Genomic DNA, 23,954 nt, shown 5'->3' with positions numbered 1-23,954 from the left:
CTCACCGACCAACCCCTGAGGGCAATATTGCGCTGCCCCGACACATCAGGATGATTGACGAAGTGGGCAATGAGGCTCAGCGAGTTTGACATCCAGTACCGACCACGGCCTGCCTTGAAGGCCCAGATCCTAGCCGACTTTATCGCGGAATGCCCGACAGCCGACCAAGGACCGGAGGACGAGAGCTCCAGAGAAGTTGCCATCTCGGAGCCTGACCCCAGGTCTACCTAGGTGCTGCACATCGATGGAGCCTCCAATACTTGTGGGAGCGGGGCCGGGTTCCTACTCACCAATTCGGAGAGGGTAGTCACTGAGTACGCCCTTCGATTCGACTTCAAGGCCTCCAATAATCAAGCTGAATATGAGGCACTCCTCGCTGGCTTAAAGATGGCGAAAGAGCTCAGGATCGACAGCCTCCGAGTCTTCTCCGATTCTCAGCTGATTGTGGGGCAGATCAAGGGCGAATTCGAGGCACGGGATCCGACTATGGCGAAGTATCTCCTGAAGGCGAAAGATCTCATGGCACGCTTCGGATATTTCGAGATCTCCCACATCCCTATGTCGGAGAACGCTCGGGCCGATGTACTTTCAAGGCTTGCGACTTCAGCTTATGACGCCTTGGGTCGGACGTTCATGGAGAGTCTTGAGCAGCCGAGCATCGACAGGCCCGAGGAGGTGCTACATCTAGCGACCGAGCCAAGCTGGATGGATCCGATCATCCAGTACCTGACCGATGGAACTAGTCTTGAAGACCCCGTGGAGGCCAGACAGCTCTGATGGTCGGCCTCCCAGTACGTGATGATGGATGGCCGACTCTACAAAAGGTCGTTCTCCCTCCCCTTGCTTAGATGCTTGGGACCGACTAACGCGGACTACGCACTCAGAGAAGTACACGAAGGGATCTGCGAAAACCACTTGGGGGGGCAAATCCTTGGCATACAAAGTCCTACGGCAGGGTTACTACTGGCCTACCATGAGGAAGGACGCGGCTGAGTTGGTTCGGAAGTGTGAGCCATGCCAGAGGTACACCAACGTTCAGCACCGACCAGCCAGCCAAATTACCCCGATTGTCGCCCCGTGGCCTTTCGCCCAATGGGGGATCGACATACTCGGCCCCTTCCCTCCGGCATCTGGCCAAAGAAAGTTCATAGTCATCGCCATCGACTACTTCACTAAGTGGGTGGAAGCCGAGCCTCTGGCACAAATCACTGAGCGAAAGATGGAGGACTTCATCCAGAAGTCTATCATCTTCAGGTTCGGATTGCCACACACCATTATTACCGACAATGGACGACAATTCGACAACCAGGACTTCAGAGACTTCTGTGCGAGGTTTCATATCACGCACCGGCTGATCTCGGTCGGGCACCCACAGTCCAACGGTAAAGTCGAGGTGACCAACCGGACCATTCTGCATGGACTTAAAACCCGACTGAATGAAGCCAAAGGCCTCTGGGTCGAGGAGTTGAATTCCGTTCTATGAGCGATGGACAGACTTTCTTCGGCCTTAGCGAGGTTCCCGAGGCTTGCTCGGAGCTGCTCGCGTTCGGCCTTGAGCTTCTTGGCGAAGCTGTCCCTCTCGTGACGCAGCCGACGGATGGTTCGAGATTTTCGCTTAGCATCTTCCCGAACCGACTGCATCTCGATCCCTGAAGCGGCCAGGGCGCCTGTGAGTCGGGAGACCTCCTCAGTAAGACGAGAGATCTCCCTCTCAAGCTGGGCCTCCCGGTTGATCGACTGCTGCAGCTGGTCGACCAGTATGACCTTATCGGCTTCGGCGGCCGCGGCCTTGTCCTTTCAGGCCGCACGCATGTCGTCGAATCTTCGATATCCAGTCTTTAGCTCGGATATGTTATAAATCAGCTGCATAAAACAAAGCTGACCGTCAGAAGATCGAACTTACAACAAACGGTAGTGAGAACGAAAAGAAAGAAGACTTACCCGGATCATAGTCGGGTAGAACGAAGACAACATGTCAGAGACACGTTGATTCTTTATGGCCTCGACGTCGACTGGGAGAAGGAGCGCCTGGCATAGCCTCCTGGCCAAGTCATGGTTGGCCAGGGCTGACGCTCCGTCGGGCAGTGGAGAGTCGGTCGACGCCCCACCACCGGCCGACCTTCCTTCGTCGTCGGATGCCATCGGGGCCTTCCCTCGTGCGGATACCCAGGCCCTGATGTCGGAGAAGGAGGGCACGCTTGAGCCCGACCGAGTCCCTCCCGAAGGCGCGACAGCAGCAGACGCGGGTTGCTTGGGCTAGCGCGCCTCTTCCCGAACCTCTTCTGCCGGCTGAGCAGCCGGCGCGTCCTCAACCGATTCCTCGACCGCCCGTCTCTCGGGCGAGGCTGCTCCCTCGGCCAATGGTCCCTCGGACGGGACTTCGATAGGCACCGTCGGCGCCGACAGTGCGATGACAGGCTCCACCTCTGCCCCAGCCGGCTCGCTCGGTGGAGCTACTTGAGGCCTCTTGGGAGGCTGCGATGGTCCGACCCCTTGCGCCGGCCTCTTCCGCACAGCGTATTGCCGGACGTCGGCCGTCGTCAATCTCGCCCTCGGTGGCATATCTGCAAACGGCGACAGATGATCAGCACCAAAAAAGAAAGGAAAGAAGAAAGAAGGAAGGAGATGGAAAACGAACCTAAGCGAGGGACCGAGCTGAGACCGACGTCGTACAGGGCCTGCTCGGTGATGAGCTCCCTCTGCTTCGGCACTGAGATATCTTTCAGGCGGTGGAAGTCTTCCCGATCCCCGGCTTCCACCCGACTGTTCTCGTTCGGTTGGGTTCGGGAGTTCCCCCAACGGACAGGAAACCCCCAAGGAATGGAAGAAGAGACGAAGAAAAACTGATTCTTCCATCCATGAATCGATGATGGAAGATCAGTAATGAAGGAGAGTCCCTTCCGAAGGTTGAAGTACCACCACCTTCGGGCTTTAGGGTGGGGTTGGAGAACAAAAAAAGCTCAGAAGAATGAAATCCGAGGGATGGTCGGCAAAAGCTGACACAATAAGACAAAGCTGACTATTAGCCGAACCGAGTTTGGCGCAAGTTGCACCGGACATAGCTCGTAATAGTCCAGAACGTTCCGGACGAACTCCGAAACCGGGAAGCGAAGACCAGCTCGGAGGTCCTCGACGTAAAAGGCCACCTGGCCCTCAGACGGGCTGTTGACCCGACCGTTGGCTCCAGGGGCGAACAACCGAAATTGCTCCGGGATGCAATACTGCTCCCGGAGCCGATCGACGTTCGGCCCCGAAAGTGAAGAGACCTCCACTTTCGGGGTCGACCGAGGATCGTCAGTCGGGTCCCCCGACCGACCTCCTCTTGGGGATGTTCTAGCCATGAACCAGAACAGAGGGCAGAAAATGAGAAGAAGGGGGAAGAGAACCGCGAGGAAGCAAGGAAGAAGACGGACAATGGAGGCAGACCCCTAGAGGAAAAAGGACTTCCAAAGAGGGGAGAAACGGAGACAGTTACCTGGAGCGGGGGACCGCAAGGGCAGAATTTCGACAGCAAATGGGGAAAGTGAAAATCCGGATGCAGGCGACCCTGTATATATAGCGCCTCCCGACGGTCGAGATGAAAGCACGACCAACGAGGATCCCCCAGATCGCGGCACGTAGCGACATCTGGGTCCTCCTTCAGCCCGACGGTTCAACTCATCCGTCCTCAGATCGGGCCACGTCACCCCCATCCGCTCGATCGGACCCGGCCCAATGGCCGCCTGCCACGCGGCAGAAGGGCCGTGGCGTTTCGCATCCCCGAAGAGACGGCGGAACGACGGTTTTCATTCCCGATGGGATAAGATGTCTGACACCGACGGGACGGGACGTCTGACGCCGACGGGACGGGACGTCTAACACCGACGGGACGGGACATCTGACACCAATGGGACGGGGCGTCCGATCCTGACGGGATGAGGCATCTGACACTTGCATGATGCCTGACACCGGACCAACCAATGGTACGATCATCAGAGTGAAAATTTAATACGATGGGTACCCACTCCTTTCTCCTGATGCTGCCGCCGACGCCAAGATGCTGGCCAGCACACCATCCGACTCAGGAGTGGAGGGGGGCAACTGTTGGGATATGCCGACTGGTCCCTCTCACGTCGACCCACCGTCGGCCCCGCCTGACCAGCATCCGACTCTGCCGACTGATGATTGATCGACACCGACCGAGTATACGTCGGTCGGGCGGACCCTCTCCGCTCTCGACTGGCCGAACTGTAGAGCCCGATATCCGACTCTCGCAAGGTGCCCGACTGACCATCAGGGGGTCCCTGAGGGTTCGCCCGACATTCCTCAACCAGGCACCGACATACAGTCGGTCGACTCCTTCAAACGCCGTACGACTATTAGAGGTTGTCCGTCCTGACAGCGGCGTGCGCCTTAGCCGCCCTAGGGCGTTATCCCACCTAAGGTACGGGTCAACTGTGGTGATTTGACAGTCCCACGGCAATTTGACAGTCCTCGACGATTTTATAATTCTCCTATTGTCGGCGCCATTAATGACGGCGCCATGCCGCGCCCTACTATAAAACGGGGAAGGCAACAGTGCTGAGGAGGTCCATTCCAAGAACCCCTAGCTCTCACTCTCTCTCTCGCTGAGCTCCTTGGTTCTTTTCTACTGTTGCCTAGTCTCCTCTCTGACTTGACCGTCGGAGGGTCCCCGTCGAAGACACCTCCGGTCAGTGCGGACTTCTTTTGCAGGCGCTCATTCCCGGCGACCAGGCGACGAGGGGATTGGCCGCAACATGATCAATGTTTGTCGTCCTCTTAATCTGTCATGCAATGCATGTTAGGATATTTTGTTTTTAAATCTGCACAAGGATAATACTCAAAACTAACGATTGCTGATTGGCTTTTGAACTAACGCATGCAGCCAACCGGTGACCATGCCGAGTGTTTCAGATATGTGTGGTGCAAACCTGAAGCCCACTGCCGGTCAAGGTCCAAGATTTTTTATGTGATATGGTTTTGCCCGGCATTTTTATAAGTAAACTCTGCCATGATTATTGATTTCTTGCTTGCAGATTCTGATTTAATTTCGGTGCCCGACCTTGGTGCTACACTGGCTCTTTCAACTTTGCCGGTGGCCGCTTGCATTAACACTGCTTTTTTTCTTTTTTTTGGATAAAGTGGGAAAATCGTATCCGCTGAATACGAATACATCCAAAGAAAAAACTAAGGTCATAAAATAAAATATCTCACAAAGGACGTTGAACATCCTTCAGCTTTGTCCACAAGATCTTTCCTAAAGGATCCGTTATATAGGTAGCAATCCAATGCGCAGCTTTATAGCCTTCCAATGTATATATGCTTTGAAACCTCCTTTGGCTACATGAATCTGTTGCATTTGCACGACTGGATGAACGAACTTCATCTGCAAGCTATGGTCTGGATTCTTTTAGTTTGATGTAGAGCTAGGTGTTCGTATATTATTGTATACAGTGTACAATAAACAATCTAAATCATCTGATATAATTCTTTCACTTAACATGATTTTTTTTTTAAAAAAAACAAAAGGGAGAAAAGCTTTGCCATTTAATCTAATTATGTTGTCAGTTTGATTTTATTTTCTAAAATCACTATTAGTTTCTCTTACAACTTGATTTGACCAGTGTTTGTACATGAACTGAATTCTTTGTTAAATAATAACTTCAATAAATCATTTGTGCTCCATTTCTACTTATTTTTTGTTGGGTTTTGGCTTTTTTTTTTTTCCCCCCCCCCGAAAGAAAAGGGGGTGAAGAAGAAAAGAACAGTGAGGTTTCTAACTCTACACCCTACTTTGTATCTACACCCATCCTTCGCTCAGACGAGAATCCAGGTGCTCGGCCAAACTAAGCCTAACGCTTGTAGAAACAAGGTACTGAGAACCGAGGGTCCAAAGGATGCACTTCGAGAGCGCAAATCGTTTACCAAGCCAGTAGAGAGCGCCATCTCAAAAAAAGAAAAAGAAAAAAAAAAATCTTGATCCATGTAGTCCACATGATTGCACAACCCTGCTCGTCCATGATACATGAGAAAGGTGTGGGCCCTAATGTGTACCCCTGAGCGACCAGGATGCGCCCTTTACGTATTTGGCTCGCGAGAAAAAACACTATCTTTGACAAGAATATTTTATCCCCAAGATTTGTGACTTATGCGAGCTACAGAAGTCATCAATCAGCTCACTATCAACGAGACATTGACAGTTATGGATATCTGGAATTCCTCCCAAGTAGTTGCTATGTTTCAGATGATTTATATCATTAAAGAGCCTCTAACTTCGAGCTTTCTCCAAGTTAATGTTGATGATAGTGCGATTGATGGTGGAGGTGAGGAAGGTGCAGGTTCTGTAATTAAAGGATCCGATCTTAGATTAGTGATTGCTGGCTGACACTAATTAGCTGTTTAATATCACTGCTCCAGAGGCGAAATTGAGAGGAGCATTAGAAGGACTCAAAGTATGCAAAAAGCTCATTCTTAGGTCCAACCGCATTCTCCTCGAAGATGACTCAACGGCCATGATTAATTGAATATCGAGACAGGACGAAGCATTGTATAGCCATCTCTTACATATGATTATATGGGCTCTGTTCAAGATGTTTGTCTGCACGTCTACCATAATGTGAACGGTAAAACAGATTAGGTAGCATCCTATATTATGGATCATTCTGTTGGTTTTACCTGGGGATAAAATTTGACCATATGCTATTATTCATTAGATAGATATGAGCCATCCATTCCAGCTTGCTTAACAATGCAGCTCGTGCAATTCGTAAATATCGACGGCAAAATTTCATTCGACGACTATTCCAAGAGAGAGCGATGCTATATATGTTCCCGTTCCTCTCACCTTTAACCTCCGAGGATCTGCGCTTAGTAATCGTTCAGCCGTCTCGAAGATGCAGCGCGCAGCCTTCCAAGCCTGAAAATGGGACAACAAAACGTGTACATGAATCACATCTACCAATAGAGGTGGTAAAATCGATCCAACCCGATGGATATGCATCCTATCCAAACCCAATCAAACCCGAAAAATAGTATTTGATCGGATTTGAGTTCGAATTTGGGTAAAACCCAAAAACTGTAGCATGAATATGGGTAGGTTATGGATAGTGCTGTTTTCTATCCGAACCCGAATCTGACCCCGACCTGAACCTACGGGTATGAATAATATCCGAACCCATATCCGAATATATATATATTTATAATTTTATTTTGGTAATTCTATTTTTGTTGATAATATGCCTAAAATTATTTTGGTTATTTAGATGTTATACGTTGAATTGTAATTCTATTTCTATGTTTGATTTCTAAAAATCTGGACTTATAAATTATGTTCTATATTGAATTGATAATTCTATTTTGGTTGATAATATGCATAAAATTATTTTAGTTGTTTATTTTTTTTGGATATAGAGTGGGTATTGGGATGAATATAGGTTGGATATGGAGAAATAGATTATCCGTGGGTATCCTCGAATCCATTAGGTATGGGTATGGATATCTCTTTTCTTATCCGATCGGATATCGGATAGGATTTGGGTATAGGGTATTAAGTTCGGATTTGGAGATGAATAGTACAATATCTGACTTAAATCCTATCTGTTGCCACCTCTATCCGCTAGGGTCCGCACGTGTACGACCACCAATTGAGGAGCTAGAGTCTCTGATTGATTTGTTAGAAATGCTATTTGCTGCTCCAGCTTTTTCTGCGCATCCACTGAGGGTCCCGGATGCCCGACCAGCTAGATTTTTTTTTTGAAATAATGTATTTTTAAAAAAAATTGAAAATACAGTGGCTGAAAAACTATTTACCAAACTACCGTGGGAGGGCCATGTGGGATAAATTCGTGGGTTTAACCCACGAATTCACTGTCCATGTAGAAAATTTGTGGGTTGAACCCACGAATTCTGTTGTCCATGTGGCCCCCATGCACACACCTTGAGGCTCCACGTGGCGATAATGCATGAAAATTAAAGTTTGAATTCGTGTGTTGAAGACATGAATTCGGCTTAATTCGTGCCTTCAACCCATGAATTCATTTTTTTTTTAAATTGTGAGCTGGGGTCACATTCTCCCATCCTCCCTGGCCCCAAACCGTCGATCCCCACCTCCCTGGCCCCTCCGATCGTGTTGCTCCCCTCCCTCCGACAGCAGTGTCGCCTCGGATCGCGACTATCGGACCCCCCTCCCTTGCCCCCCGATGCTCCCCTCCTGTCCCCTCGGACAACAATGGGTTTCTCTGGGCCCCTTCCCCCTTCCACGATCCCCCCCGGCCGCCACCCCCCTCCACGGTCCCCCCCTGGCTGCCATCCCCCTCCATGGTACCCCCCGACCGCCACCCCCCTCCATAGTCGCCTCCTTCCCCTCCGGCTGCCGTTCATTCTCTGGTTGCGATGCCCAGGCCTCCTCTCCCCCCACCGGCTGCCCAGGTATAATTTTTTTTATGTCATTATTTAATTTTTTGATTTGTTATAAGTAAAAAAAAATAAATTAATAATTATAATTTTTTTAAATATGAAAAATTTTATAATATTATAATTTTTTGAATTGTTATAAGTGAAAAAAATAAAATTAATAATTATAAAAAAAATTATGTAAAATTTTATAATATTATAATTTTTTGAATTGTTATAAGTGAAAAAAAATAAAATTAATAATTATAAAATTTATTTAAGTATGTAAAATTTTATAATATTATAATTTTTTGAATTATTATAAGTAAAAAAATAAAATTAATAGTTATAAAAATTTTTTAAGTATGTAAAATTTTATAATATTATAAAAAATTTGAATTGTTATAAGTGGAAAAAAGTAAAATTAATAATTATAAATTTTTTAAGTATGTAAAATTTTATAATATTATAATTTTTTGAATTATTATAAGTGAAAAAAATAAAATTAATAATTATAAAATTTTCATAAGTATGTAAAATTTTATAATATTATAATTTTTTGAATTGTTATAAGTGAAAAAAATAAAATTAATAATTATAAATATTTTTTAAGTATGTAAAATTTTATAATATTATATTTTTTTGAATTGTTATAAGTACAAAAAATAAAATTATAATTATAAAAAGTTTTTAAGTATGTAAAATTTTATAATATTGTTAAAAATTTAAATTGTTATAAGTGAAAATAAAATTAATAATTATAAAAATTTATTTAAGTATGTAAAATTTTATAATATTATAAAAAATTATTGAGTCACATAATTTGTTCAAGTGAATTATTATTAAAAAAATTTATTTTAATTATTGACTTTGAGCTACGTAGTTTATTTTATTTTATATTTAATTGATGATTTTATGTAGAGCATGCTAAAATTACTGTATTTATTATGTATGTAGTGATGGAAGAAAATATCATAGCCTTATGCTACATAAATAGTTCTATAATTTATGGACCAAATGGCATTGAATATATTGGTCATCCTCAAAGGATAATTAGAATTAAACCTGAAATTAGATTTAAGGAGTCAGAGTATAAATTATGCAGAGTCTTTCATGTAGATAAAAACAAGAATAGACTCACGATAATATATAGATATCCACAGATTGTGCAGCCGACATTATTAAAGTATGAACCTGTTTCGATTAATGAAGATGAAGATATTGAAATAATTTTTTTAACGGTTAGTTCGCACCCATGTTTATCGGATGCAGAGTTGTATCTAGAAGTGCAGCCTATTGAAGCTAAATAGGATGATTATGAAGTAGCCGATAGAGATATAGCCGATAGAGATATAAAAATAACTCAAGGCATTGAACAGATCGATCTATCTAGAATAACTCAGGACACTGAACAGATCGATCTATCTAGAATAACTCAGAGCACTGACCATGTACCAGAGACTCAAAGTTCCAGACATACAGAGGATCAATTTCCTGTAGCAGATCCTGATGTGGTAGGTGTCACTATCAAAGAATCATCAATTTATACACTTACCAATGATATGATGCACATAGATAATCGGCTATTTGAGGAAGATGACATACGAAGTGGAGATGAGATGGACTTCCATCCTCAGAAAGCTGGTACTTTTACTAATATAGAGTGCGGACCTATGGAAGAGCACCCAAGTTTAGGGGTATTTGAAGCTCCTTCTGGAACATTTAAATCAAATGATCAGACGGCAGCTAATGTATCAATGTATTCTGGATTGAAGGCACGGTGCACCAGCTGGGAAAGAGGTGTCGAGTTGTCAAAAAGACTTCATTTTGCAGATAAGATAGAACTGCAAACTGCAGTAAAATAGTATCATATTGAAAGATATTATGAATTTAGAGTTGTCGAGTCCGATCTAAAGCTTTGGGTGGTAAAATGCAAAAATAGAGAGTCGGGATGTCATTGGATGCTTCGAGCTATTAAGTGATATGATTACTTTGAAATCACAAAGTATATCAGTCCACATACATGTGTTTCAGCTATACTTTTTCAAGATCATTCTGATCTTGATTCGAATTTTATTGTCAATGAAATTCGAGATGTTGTAAAAGAAATACCTATAATTTTTATTGTCGGTTTCGATGTAATTATTAAAAATAGATTCAACTATACAACCAGCTATAGAAAATTATGGGAGGCAAAGCAAAAAGCAACGGCATTGATATATAGAGACTGGGATAAATCTTATGACCTATTGCCAAAATGGTTGCATGCTGTACAGAAATTTAATCCCGGCTCTTGGGTGAAGTTCATCAATACTTCCACCGGTTATCCTCCATTGGCTACATTTGATCGTGCTTTTTGGGTATTTACACCATCAATTGAAGGCTTCAAACATTGTAGACCGGTTATCAGTATCGATGCTACATTTATGTACAGAAAATATCAAGAGAAGCTGATGATTGCAACAGCTGTTGATGGCAATAATCAAATTTTTTCACTTGCCTTTGCTATAGTAGATGAGGAGTCTACTGATATATGGGGCTGGTTCTTGGCTTGTCTTAGATGTTGTATTACATCACGTAGTGGTATATGTCTTATTTCAGATCGATATTCAGGTATATCGTCGGCTTTGCAGAATGAACATCTTGGCTGGCATCCTCCAGATGCACGTCATGTTTATTGTTTATGCCACATAGCAAGTAACTTCAATACTCGATTTCAGGACTCCAGACTTAGAGATTTGATGAAAATAACCGAAATACAAACACAACTTAAAAAGTTTAATAAATGTTTGATAAAAATTGAAAAGGTGAATTCGGAAGCTATTCAATGGTTGAATGAAATTTTCATGGAGAAATGGTCTCGTGCATATGATGGTGGTCGAAGATTTGGAACGATGACTACTAACTTATCTGAATATTTTAATCATATACTGAAAAATGCACGTTTTCTACCAGTAATTTTATTGGTCCAACTGACATTTTTTTAACTTGTATCATATTTTGATAGTCGACGTGCCCAGGCAGATGAAGCATTAACTAAAGGTGAAAGATTTATTTCATTTGCTACAACTTGTGTGATTGCCAACCAATCAAAAGCAACATCTTATAATGTCACAAAGTTTGATAGAGCAAGTGGAGTATTTCAAGTCCAAACAGCATTCCGTGAGCCGTATAACAATAAAAGCAACAATACTCAAGTGATGGTAGATTTTAGTAGAATCAATATATTTAAGTTGTTACGTATTATAAATAAAAAATAATTTTTTGATCTAATAAGCTAATATGCTTGCAGATAGTATGGTTATCTGAGCGTACATGTACATATCAAAAATGGCAGTATTATTATTTACCATGTTCTCATGTAATGGCTGTCTGTGCACATGTGTTAATTGATTTTTGGTGATATGTTGATCGATGTTACACACTAGAGGAGAATCATCGTAGTTACAGTCATCAATTTAATTAGGCACAATAAACAAGTGACATCACCATTATACCACAGAAAGAACGATTACGACAAAAGAGAAGGCCATGATCCTCTAGACTGAGGAATGAAATGGATTGGACAAAAATCAGGAACAAAACTAGGTACCAAAATTATGGTGAAGTTTGACACAGCAGACGGACATGTCCGAGAACCAGAGAATGAATATTTTTATTCTAACTTGTATTATTACTAGAAAAAAACTTTGTATTATTATCAGTTGTAATGTGGTACTACTTTTATTTCAATTTGTTTCAAATATGTATTTCTTGATGGAGTATCAAATATGTGTTTATTTGATCCAGTAACCAAAATTTCTTTTTAAAAATATCTTCTATAGTATTGTGCACATGGAGCCAAAGCCGATAGATCAGATGATATTATATGCTCAGGCGTCTCATCAGTCTTCCACCATTTGAGATGGATAGGTATGTATTTATATTAGATATATTTAAAGATTCAGAGATCTGAAATAACTTCTTTTCATGTTTACAGGAGCATTCCTTTCTTCGATGTCGACGACGAGAGCTAGCCTTTACTTGCTCGACCCCACTGGATATACGAATAGTTCCACTTTTACAGCAGACAAATTTTTACAGGCTTAGCCGTGTGGGATTCATCTCGCTAGATTGGCATTTGATCATCGCATTCGTAGAGCGGTGGCATCCAAAAACTCATACATTTCATCTGCCATCCGGTGAGTGCACTATCACACTAGAGGACGTCAACATTCAATTGGGTTTATCAATTGATGATCTTCTAGTGATAGGTAGCACACATCAGGACTGGCATCAGGTATGATTTGATTTGCTAGGTATTGTCCCACCTGCTGATCAACTCAAGGGTTGCCGATTGAATCTTGCATAGTTGAAACAGCAGTTTTTCGACCTACCACTAGATGCAGACATTATAGCCATACAGCGTTATGCTATAGTATACATTCTGCAGCTGATGGGGGGGTGTTTATATGTAGATAAATTAAATAACATGACGCATATAATATTTTTGCCACTACTTATCGATTTTGAGGCTGCAGGACACTACAGCTGGGGTAGTGCAGGTTTAGCATGATTGTATAGAGAGTTTTGTAAGGCAAATAGGATAGATGCACATGATATTACGGGATCTTTAATTTTACTCTAGTTATGGGCCTGGGATAGATTTCCATCTATAGCTCCTCGTTGGTTACTTCAACCTCCTATAAATCCTATTATGGATTCGATAGATGGAGATGCATTACCAGCCGGTCCTCTAGCTATAAGGTATATAATTGTATGTGCCATTATAATCTTCAAATTTCAAGTTTTTATATTTGAAATACACTTGTATGTACCATTATAATTTTATTAGGTAGGTGGAGAGATACTTTTGAGGTGATGGAGGTTTCTACCTATGTTTTATTGAGTTATCAGCTTCATCTTGATCGTCTCGGATTTGAGCAGGTATAAACATAACTGATTTACATTATTTAGATAATCTCTTGGAACGACTATGTTCATATTATTTATACTTAATCCTGTGGATGAAAAGATCGTATGACAGCCACATACTCCTCTGGTCCTAGTTGGTCTACCAGATTATTATTTTAGTGGACAGTATATATGGTGGTGTCAGGTGATACTTCTATGCTTTTTTATCATCGAGTGGCACTATCCAGATGGAGTGATGCACCAGTTCGAATTATGACAGACTATTCCAGAGGTTTGTGATACAGATTCCAGACTTCATCATACCGACCTTCAAGGGTGCACCGATTATGACTGGAGAAGAATTCATCAGCAGTGGGTTGCAATTTGGCAGAGTCAGCAGGATTATATTGTAGATGATCCAGCGGCCGATGGTATGATGGACTATTATGATGACTACATGGAGTGGTATTGTCACATTACGCATCGATTCATTTATCGTGGTGGAGCGATAATTGACTATCTGGTAAGGTTTCATATTTTATTTTTAATTTTCTATGACTAACATAGGTTTATTTGCCTACTGCTCATCCTTTGTTTGTGTCAGAGTGATAGTCTGGCGATGATTCATCGTTTGGCTCATCCAGACTCATTAGCCACATCCGAGCAGCTCATCCAGGATATTTGTACTTCAGACCTCCACGCTGTCTGACAGCATACTCGTATCTCCATCGATATCCATGATCATGGCTATGGCACTGCAGAGTCCACTCCTTCACCTTTCATGCATCCCTCATCATCAGGAGCACCTGCATTGCATAGAAGAGGTACTAGATGATATTGTTCATCATTATTTTTGATTCTGGATCTTCCATCATTCAGTTCATATATGCCCTCGTCCGTGTATATGCATGACGATATGACCCAGTTTCAGTTCACAGAGAAGACTGCAGCACATTTTGAGTATGCAGCGATCGAGTATGAGGGACCGAGTGAGGGTCCGATGGAGTATCGTATGGAGTTGCACGATGGTGCGACCCAAGATTCGGGCGAGCATCGTACCAAGGAGCACGACAGTCCGACCGAGGGTCTAGACGAGTAATGTACTGAAGGATCGAGCAAGGCTCCACTTATGGGTCATCGAGTGCAACCTGCAAGGAAGAAGCGAAAACCGTCTTGTGGAACATGATGTATATATTTTTGTTTTTTCATGATTGTAGGACGTATGGATATGAAAGTCATGAGATATTTCATTAGATTACATCGAAGTAATGAAAATCTTTCATTAGATTAAATTGCATTAAATTTTTAATTAAATTTTTAAATTGCATGTCATTTTAATCAGACCATCAATTTACAACCAGCATGCTTGGGTAGTCTGTTCAACTTTATATGAAAACAAAAAAAAATTATGATCTTAACAATTTAATAAAAAGTAAAAAGTCTAATCCAATTTATGGTCTTAACAATTTATGGTCCTAATAATTTAATAAAAAAATTAAAAAAATTTAAAAAATTAAACTATGGCACGCAAGTCGTGTCGAATCGATTGATCGCCTTAGAATTTCGATCGATCGCGGCAAACCGAGCCGATCGATCGAGTCCGAAACATCAAGTCGGTGGACCATTTGGCACCAAATTGTTCAAACCGATCGATCGCCTAAGAAATTCGATCGATCGTGGTAAATCGAGCCGATCGATCGAGTCTGAAACCTCAAATCGGTCGACCATGTGGCACGCAAGTCGTGCCGAATCGATCGACCGTCTGAGAATTTCGATTGACCGCGACAAACTGAGCCGATCGATCGAGTCCGAAACATCAGACCGATCGACCACTTGGCACCAAATTGCTCAAACCGATCGATCGCCTGAGAAATTCGGTTGATCGGTCAACTCGATGGGCCACGATCGATCGGAATTCTCAGGCGATCGATCAATTCAGCATGGCTTGCATGCCATGTGGTCGACCGGCCTGAGGTTCTGAACTCAACCGATCAGCTCGATTTGCCATGGTCGATCGAATTTCTCAGGCGATCGATCGGTTTGGCATGGCTTAGTGCCAAGTGATCGACTGGCCTGATGTTCCGGACTCGATCGGTCGACTCGATTTGCCACGGTCGGTCGAAATTCTCAAGCAATCGATCGATTTGGCCAATTTTCAATATATTTCTTAAATTATAATTTTTTAATTTTTTTATAATTATTGATTAGACACTAATTTATTATCAAAATCATATCTTAAATTTTACATAATTTTAGTCAGATTACAAGATTTCTCATCTAAAATGATAGCAACAAAAGAAAAGTACATATGCTTACATCAAATCAAAGTATATTTATCTAAAAATAAATGAAAAAGATGATAGATCTTTGGGTGAAGCCTCACGTATTGCTACTAATCGTTGCAGTTTAATTATCCAGAATAGGGTCTTGTGGTGGTGGAGAAAATTGACAATAAAAATACTGTACGAACTGATCAAATCGTCCAAATCTCTCATCCAATCAGACACCCATCTGTCCAAATCTCTCATCCAGTCGAGAATCCATATATGCAAATCTCTCGCTAACAGATATCTCCAATGCATCTATGCGAGCAGATAATGCATGCTGATCGGATGACTGCTGATCGAACTGTATAGCATGTGTAGGCTGTTCTCTGTCGGTAGGCTGACCACCTCCTTCACCACCATGTTCTTCTTCATCTACTGTAGACGTACGCATCCATATCCCATCATGAAATGTATATTCCATACACCTCAGAGATGCATGATATTAAATATCACTATGTTTAACTTTGACAACTTCATCATCAACAGTGATGTGGACATCAAATGCCTCAAATATAGCAGTCAGAACAGCTCCATATGACAAAATGGTTTTTGAACTTTGAAAACATTCATTCATATAAAACATCATTAAATAGAGCAAATTAACCCTATCACCTGAAAGAACTATTCTGAGGAGATAAACATCTAAATATGATACGTATTCTCTATGACCTCCTCTAGGCAGAGAATTAAACATAAAAATATGATGGATTAACCTAGTTTCAAGTGGTAATAGATTTGTATTAGGTTTAGCGGTCGTACTTATATAGTCGTCAAAAACAGTTCTAACACAGGAAGCATAGTCTAATATTGGATGATTCTAAACTGTACTACTATTGAAAAATCTATCACCATCTGATGGAATATCCAAAATTTGACCTAAAACTTCTCAGTCAAATTCGATCAATTATCCTTTAACATACAATGAAATTAAACAAGACTTACTATTAAAACTAAAATTACTATAAAAATAGTGAACCAGAGTAGGATACGTTGGCTTGTTGAGCGTAATCATAGATAGCCAACCCATCTTTTCAAACAAAAATTTAATATGAAAATCACTAAAACTATTTAAATCGATTATTCTACCTCCTACAACTTTTCTTTCAGAAAAATTTGATTGAAATTTTTTACTACACTTACTATTTAGAAACAAGGACTCTTCGTACCTACGAGATGGTTGATTTTCTTTCTCTACTCGAGTCTTCTTTCTTTTCGACAAAACTTCACTTTTTTTTTTGAAGCCATAATCGATTTTAAGAAGGGGGATAAGAATTTATGGACTAATGCAAGGAAATTTCTAAAAACCTGAATAAGGAGTAGGGAGGGTGGAAGAAATTTCTAAAAACCTAAATAAGGAGTAGGGAGGGTCATTGTTGATTTAAAGGAAATGAATTCGTCAATTGAACCCATGAATTCAAGAATTAGTGGGTTCAACCCACGAATTCATGCAACAGTCCAAATTTCGAATGAATTCGTGTGTTGAACCCACGAATTCATTCCAAATTTCAAATCAATTCATGGGTTCAACCCATGAATGCTTGAATTCGTGGGTTCAACCCATGAATTTTGTTCAAATTTCAAAAAAAAATTTATTGAGGATACATGGGTTGGACATACGAAAAACTGAATTTGTGGGTTAAATCTACGAATTTATTTGGTTAATTCATGGCTCCAACCCACGAATTCAAATTTCAAAATTCGTGCAATATAGCCAGCTGGACCCGAGAATTCGTAGGTTCAATCCACAAATTATCCACATGTGTAGTTAATTCGTGAGTTGAACCCACGAATCTATCCTACGTTTTTCTACAACGGTAGTTTGATAAATAATTTTTGAACCATGATATTTTTAAAATATTTTATTAAAAATATATTATTTTTTAAAAAAAAAATCCTGACTAGCTCGATGACATCGCTCCCAGCGCTCGGCCGACGTAAGCGTGGCGTTCTTGATGTTGTTCCACAACACAACAGCGGCAAAATGACCGACCGCTCCCTCTCTGATTAGCGGAAGACAGTAATATACTCCTTTGTTAGAATCTTTAGTGGCGTGTGCTAACGGCTATTTTTTTTTTAAATAAAAAATAAAAAGTAAAAATCAGTTTCCTTCCACGTCGTGACTCGGGTGAGGCTGCCAATACAATTAAAAAACGAGATGGATCGAGAGAGGTGCGACGGAACAACCCACTTGGTAGCAGTGCCAACGATGATTGGTTTTGAGGGGCTTATATGTCATTTTGGAGATACTAGAATAATAGAGACGGCCGAGGGAACTTCCATCCACGCCAGACACTCCCGGACGCTACCATAATGGAGCCAAGCACGAGGTTTGACAACCGGAGATATAAAACCCAACCGAAAGCTCCGCGATGGGCGTCGTTCCTGGCCTATAAGATGCCGCCCAACGTTTTAAAGGAAAAGAAAAAGAAAAAAAGAGAGGATAAAAAAGAAACACCAATGGAACCGGCGCTGGACCCGATCCGCCTCCATCTCCTCCCCGAGAACCGATCCCAGCCGTCCCATCCGTGCCCGCCCAACTCCTCCACCCTCACGGACGCCCCGGCCAAGCGCCGCCGATCCGACGGCTCCGATTCTGCTGACGGGCGTAGCGTCGACGCTCTCTCGTCCGGTAGACCGTTAAAAGAACCCGTTATATCGGACGGCGGGTCGAGCCCCCGTCTGCCGCTGGACGAGAACGACTCCGACGACATGGTGCTGTACGGGATCTTGAGGGAGACGCTGGAGCCGCCGGTGGTTGGGGAAAGGAAGAGGAGGCACTACCGCGGGGTGAGGGAGAGGCCGTGGGGGAAGTTCGCGGCGGAGATCCGGGACTCGGCGCGCCGCGGCGCCAGGGTCTGGCTCGGGACCTTCGAGACGGCCGAGGAGGCGGCGCTGGCGTACGATCGAGCAGCTTACAAGATGCGCGGCTCGCGCGCTCTTCTCAATTTCCCGCTGGCCAGGGGAGCCGAGAGCAGCAGCGACGGCTCGAAGCCGGCTTTGCCCGGCTGACTGTTACCGCAACGAAGCTGGTGAATTAAGGGCTCCTTGTCTCTGCGTGGGAGAAAGTAGGGACCAAGGAGAGGAGAAACAAAAATTGAGAGAAAGAGGAAAAAGAAAAATAAAACGTCTGTGTTAATGTGAGAGGAAGCACAAGCATATGGGTCTCTCCCAAGTAGTAGACTACCACTAGTAGGTGGATCGTGCGCGTATGCATGTGTGTGTATATATAATGTTTGCCAGCTATACATTTCCTAGCGGGTTTCTTTTCTTATTTCTGTTTATGCGGACATAGATATTTGGCTCCCACAACTTATACAGTTGATAATTAAGAATGTATTTGATTATATTTTTTTATTTTTAATTTTTAAAAAAAAAATTTTTTTTTTATTTTTGTTATTGAGTAAAAATAAAAATAAAAAATATGTTTAGTAACTATGTTGCTATAAAGCAAAAAGCAACGTTTGGAGATGACAGATGAAGAACTCGATGAGGAAGAAGAGTTGGAGAAGGGAAGGAGGAGGAGGTGGGGAAGGAGAAGGGGGTGGGGAGGTGAAGAGTTCGAGAAAGAAAGGAGAAGGAGGTGGGGAAGGAGAAAAAGGTGGAGAGGTGAAGAGCTCAACGAAAGAGAAGAATTCGGGTTCTTTATTTTTTTTATTGGGTGTTTTACATATGAGGAAGTCAAAAAAAATAGAAAAACAAGTTTTGAAAAGCAAAAATTTTTTGCTTTGCATATAAAGTAATTATTTTGATTTTTATTTTTTATTTTTCATGATGTTACCAAACATTGCTTTTTGATTTTTATTTTTTAAAAATTAAAAAATAAAAAAAATATTTTTTTTAATGACTAACCAAATGCATCCTAAGGGATTAAGTGATCTAGTGAAAGAGGAGATTGAGATGCCGTGAGATACCAATTTTGATTAAGTTGGATAAAATATCTTCATTTTCTATCAGAAAAATAGAAGCAGAGAAAGATGCTGCAAGATATTCCTCAAGCTATTAAAAAATTATTTAAAAAAATAAAAACTGAGGTGTGTACCCTTTTGAATGATTTTTTTCCTTTTCTTTTGTTTTGGGTTCGTATATACATAAAACTGGAGTCATGCAACCAATTTGACAAATGCATGAAGACTAAAAGCAGGATCGAGTCGACCAAGATAATGCATCCCCCGTCGTCAGAATCTTTTTGTGTCAAATTTTGGATTTTCGACGGAATTGTTCTAGTGGTTTTTTTTTTTTTTGGTAGAAAGTATAACTTCATTCATCCAAACCAAATTAAACGGTACAAGTAATTACAGCATACGTCTGTTAGAAAAAAGGAGTAGTAGAAAGTAGACCAAAAAGAGAAATGCCTATACATGAGTAGCACCCATGTACAGTATAGCTTCAGAGCAAGGAAACTCAAAATGTAATGAAAAACGACTAGCAGCAACATGTCATGGACCAAGATATAAAGCATCAACAGAATCTGTATGGCAAACCAAAGTGGAGTGGAATATTCAGCAATGTTGAAACCTGAGAAGATGCCCTGTATTGGAACATTACCACTTGAAGACCAAAGCTTGAGAGCCTTGATGAGTTGTGGCGCTGTAACGCAGCATAGGGGTTGACAAAATATAAAAAATGTAGAACTTGGAAACCTTCACAGTGAGAAATGTAAGTAACAGCATGTAATAATCTAGTCTTTGTTGGGGAATACCCACCGACCGACCGACGGACGGCCGGAGGGACCGACCGACCGACTGACGGCCGGACCGACCTTCCAACCGACCGACTGACGGCCGGAGGGACCGACCAACCGACTGACAGACGTCATCACCGGCCAATTAGCGGCCCATCACCGACTGGCGATATGTCGGGCGTACCTTTCCCGACCAACGGAGGGCCCCGACGCCACTCAGCTGGCCACCGACCTAGGGTCGGTCGACTCTTCCGATCGACGTACAGCCGCCAGAGCTTGTCAGTCCTGACAGCCGCATGCGGCACGGCCATCTAGGGACATTGTCCCGCCGAGGGCATTGTCAACCCTAGCGATTTGACAGCCCCACGGCAACATGACACTTTCACGACGACTCTGACAGTCTACAGTGAGTTGACAATTCCTCACTTGTCTGCGCCATTAATGACGGCGCCATACCATGCTCCACTATATAAATCGGGGAAGGCAACAGTACAAGGGATCCGCTCCCCCCACTTCTCGACTCCAAAAACACAGGCTCGCACCTCTCTCCCTCTCTCCCTCGATTGAGCTCTCTGTCTTCATTTCACTATTGCCCAGTCACCTCTCTGACTTGACCGTCGGAGGGTCCCCGCCGGAGCCGCCTCCGGTCAGTGTGGACTTCCTTTTTTGCAGGCGCTAGTTCCCGGCGACCAGGCGACGAGGGGATTGGCCGCAACAGATTGGCGCGCCAGGAAGGGGGGGACGATGATGAAGAAAAGAGCCCAACGATCGAGGATCACCGGGTCGGCAAGGCGCTCTTCCCGTCGGGAAGAGGCCTCCCCGCCACCGTCGGCGGCGGAGCCTAGCTCTCCACGCCCCGCAGTGACCATGGAGGCGCAGATCGCGGCCATCGTACGGCAGATGACCGTACTGACGGACGCAGTCAAGAGCCTCCAGCAACAGCCGGCGGCCCATCCGATGCCTTCCAGTAGCAGCCGCCGACGACCGCGCCGGTCCCCGTCGCCTCCGCGCGAGCGCCCTCAACAGCGATCCCACGAAGAGGAGGGACGGCCATGGCGCGATGACCGACGGTCCCACCAGCCCTCTCCTTCTCTGCTGGAACGGGCGAGGAAGGAGAAGCGAACGCCGTCCGCCTCCCCTTCGGAATCCTCTGGAGACTCCACTCCTGGGGTCTCCCAGCACCGACGGACGGACGACTACGAGCGCCGATTCGAGGAGATCGACTGCCGGCTCGCGCAGTTGCAGGTGGACGGCCAGAAGTCTTCAAACGACGTCGACTTTCAGACCGCCCAACCTCTCTCCCGACTAGTTCTCGACGAACCGATTCCCAGTCGGTTCAAGATGCCGCACGTGGAGCCATACGACGGCTCCACCGACCCGATCGACCATCTTGAGAGCTACAAAGCTCTCATGACGATCCAAGGGGCAACCGACGCTCTCTTTTGCATCGGCTTCCCCGCCACACTCCGCAAGGCTGCCCGGGCCTGGTACTCCGATCTCCGATCGGGAAGTATCCACTCCTTCGGATAGCTCGAGCACTCGTTCGTGGCCCACTTCAGCACCAGCCGGAAGCCACCGCGAACGTCGGACAGCCTTTTCTCCCTCAAACAGGGGAAAAATGAGACGCTCCGACACTTCATGGCGCGATTCAATACGGCCACGCTTGAGGTCCGAGACCTCAATGAAGACATGGCTATCTCAGCCATGAAACGGGGGCTGAAGGCGTCCCGATTCACCTATTCTCTGGACAAGACCCTCCCCCAGACGTACGCCGAGCTACTGGAGTGCGCATACAAGTACATGCGCGCGGATGAAGGAGCTTCCGACCGACGCTTGGCCGAGCCCAGAGGCCCGAAGGAGAAGCGGAGGAAGGGTCGGGAACCCGCCGAACCCAGCAGGCCCCCGACCGATAGTCGGGTCTCGCCACCCCGACGAATCCAAAAATCACCCCGGCAACAGACTCCAAGGCCGGCACGCCCCAGGTATGACTCCTACACTCCTCTCTCCGCTCCTCGTGCGCAGATTCTAATGGAGATCGAGGGGGAGGAATACCTGCGATGACCTCCGCCTCTGAAGGCAAAGGGCCTCGACCGTCGGAAGTACTGTCGATTTCACCGAGGCCACGGCCACAACACCGAGCAGTGCATCCAGCTCAAGGATGAGATCGAAGCTCTCATCCGCCGGGGGTATTTCAGTAAATTTCGGAAGGGCCCGCCGACTCAACCAGTTGCCGATCGACGACCCAAGCCGACTGAGGAAGCGGCGACTAATCAGCCGACAGCCGGAGTCATCAACATGATCTCCAAGCGGCTGGGCCCGGGGACATCCGCGGGAGGAGGAAGAGCGAGGTTCGCCGGCCGAGCAGCTCGTGGCGATCCAAATAGCGAAAAATCCGGATTTGAGAGTTTGGGTCGGGTCTCAACTGTCCGACCCCGAACGACGATGACTGACGGAGCTGTTGAAGGCCAATGCCGACATATTTGCTTGGTCGGCAGCAGATATGTCGGGCATCCCTCCAGAAACAATAACCCACCGACTCAACATCGACCCGACGATGAGGCCGGTGAGGCAGAAGAAAAGGTCTTTCGCTCCAGAGAGGCAGAGGGCCATCGACGAAGAAGTGGACAAGCTACTCGAAGCGGGCTTCATCCGAGAATCCACGTATCCCGATTGGCTCGCCAATGTTGTCATGGTCAAAAAAGCCAACGGGAAGTAGAGGATTTGCATCGACTATACCGACCTGAACCGAGCCTGCCCAAAAGACAGCTTTCCACTTCCAAAGATCGACCAGCTGGTGGACGCGACGTCCGGATTTCGACTGCTCAGCTTCATGGACGCCTTCGCCGGATACAACCAGATCCGGATGGCGCCTGAGGACGAGGAGCATACCGCCTTCGTGACTCCCAAGGGCCTCTACTGTTACCGGGTGATGCCCTTCGGACTGAAGAACACCGGCGCCACCTACCAGCGACTTGTCAATAAGGTCTTTAAAGCCCAGATCGGGCACAACATGGAGGTGTACGTGGACGACATGCTGGTGAAGAGTGCGCAGGTCCCGGATCATGTTCGGGATCTCGAGGAGACCTTCCGCACTCTACGACGACACCGAATGAAGCTCAACCCGACCAAATGCGCTTTTGGGGTGACCTCAGGAAAGTTCCTCGGATTCCTCGTTTCTCAGAGAGGGATTGAGGCCAACCCTGAGAAAATAAAGGCAATCCTCGACATGCATCATCCGAACACCAAGAAGGAGGTCCAACAGCTGAACGGAAAAATCATCGCTCTCAGCCGATTCATTTTCCGATCAGCTGAAAGGTGCCTCCCGTTTTTCAAAACTTTGCGCCACGCAAATGGTTTTTCTTGGTCGGATGAATGCCAACGGGCCTTCGAAGACCTGAAGAAGTACTTGACTTCCCCACCGCTGCTCATAAAGCCGCAGGTCGGGGAAACCTTGTATCTCTATTTGGCCACATCTTCCGAGGCGATCAGTTCGGTCCTTGTCCGAGAAAATGAGAACCGAACCCATCAGCCTATCTACTACATCAGCAAGGTGCTTCACGGTGCCGAAGCCAGATATTCGGAGACGGAAAAGATGATCTTCACCCTGACCGTCTCCGCACAACGACTCCGTCCATACTTCCAGACTCATGCCATAGTGGTGC

The 23,954-nt window shown here is 44.7% G+C and overlaps 1 protein-coding gene across 1 annotated transcript; it reads left to right on the top strand.

Annotated features, from left to right (window-relative positions):
• The first annotated feature begins 17,906 nt into the window (after positions 1-17,906).
• On the top strand, positions 17,907-18,882 carry LOC105055665 (uncharacterized). The gene has a single exon (XM_010937578.4). It carries the CDS (start codon positions 17,922-17,924, stop codon positions 18,618-18,620), a length of 699 nt encoding a protein of 232 aa, XP_010935880.2. The 5' UTR covers positions 17,907-17,921; the 3' UTR covers positions 18,621-18,882.
• Positions 18,883-23,954: the final 5,072 nt, after the last annotated feature.

This window comes from Elaeis guineensis, chromosome 12 (assembly GCF_000442705.2).
Source record: "Elaeis guineensis isolate ETL-2024a chromosome 12, EG11, whole genome shotgun sequence".
In the NCBI taxonomy this organism is placed as follows: domain Eukaryota; kingdom Viridiplantae; phylum Streptophyta; class Magnoliopsida; order Arecales; family Arecaceae; genus Elaeis; species Elaeis guineensis.
The sequence above is the reverse complement of the archived record's forward strand: the minus strand, read 5'-3'. Positions and strand labels throughout refer to the sequence as shown.

Excerpts from the sequence above, each read along its gene's own strand:
- LOC105055665 (XM_010937578.4), top strand. The coding sequence starts at position 17,922 with ATGGAGCCAAGCACGAGGTTTGACAACCGGAGATATAAAACCCAACCG.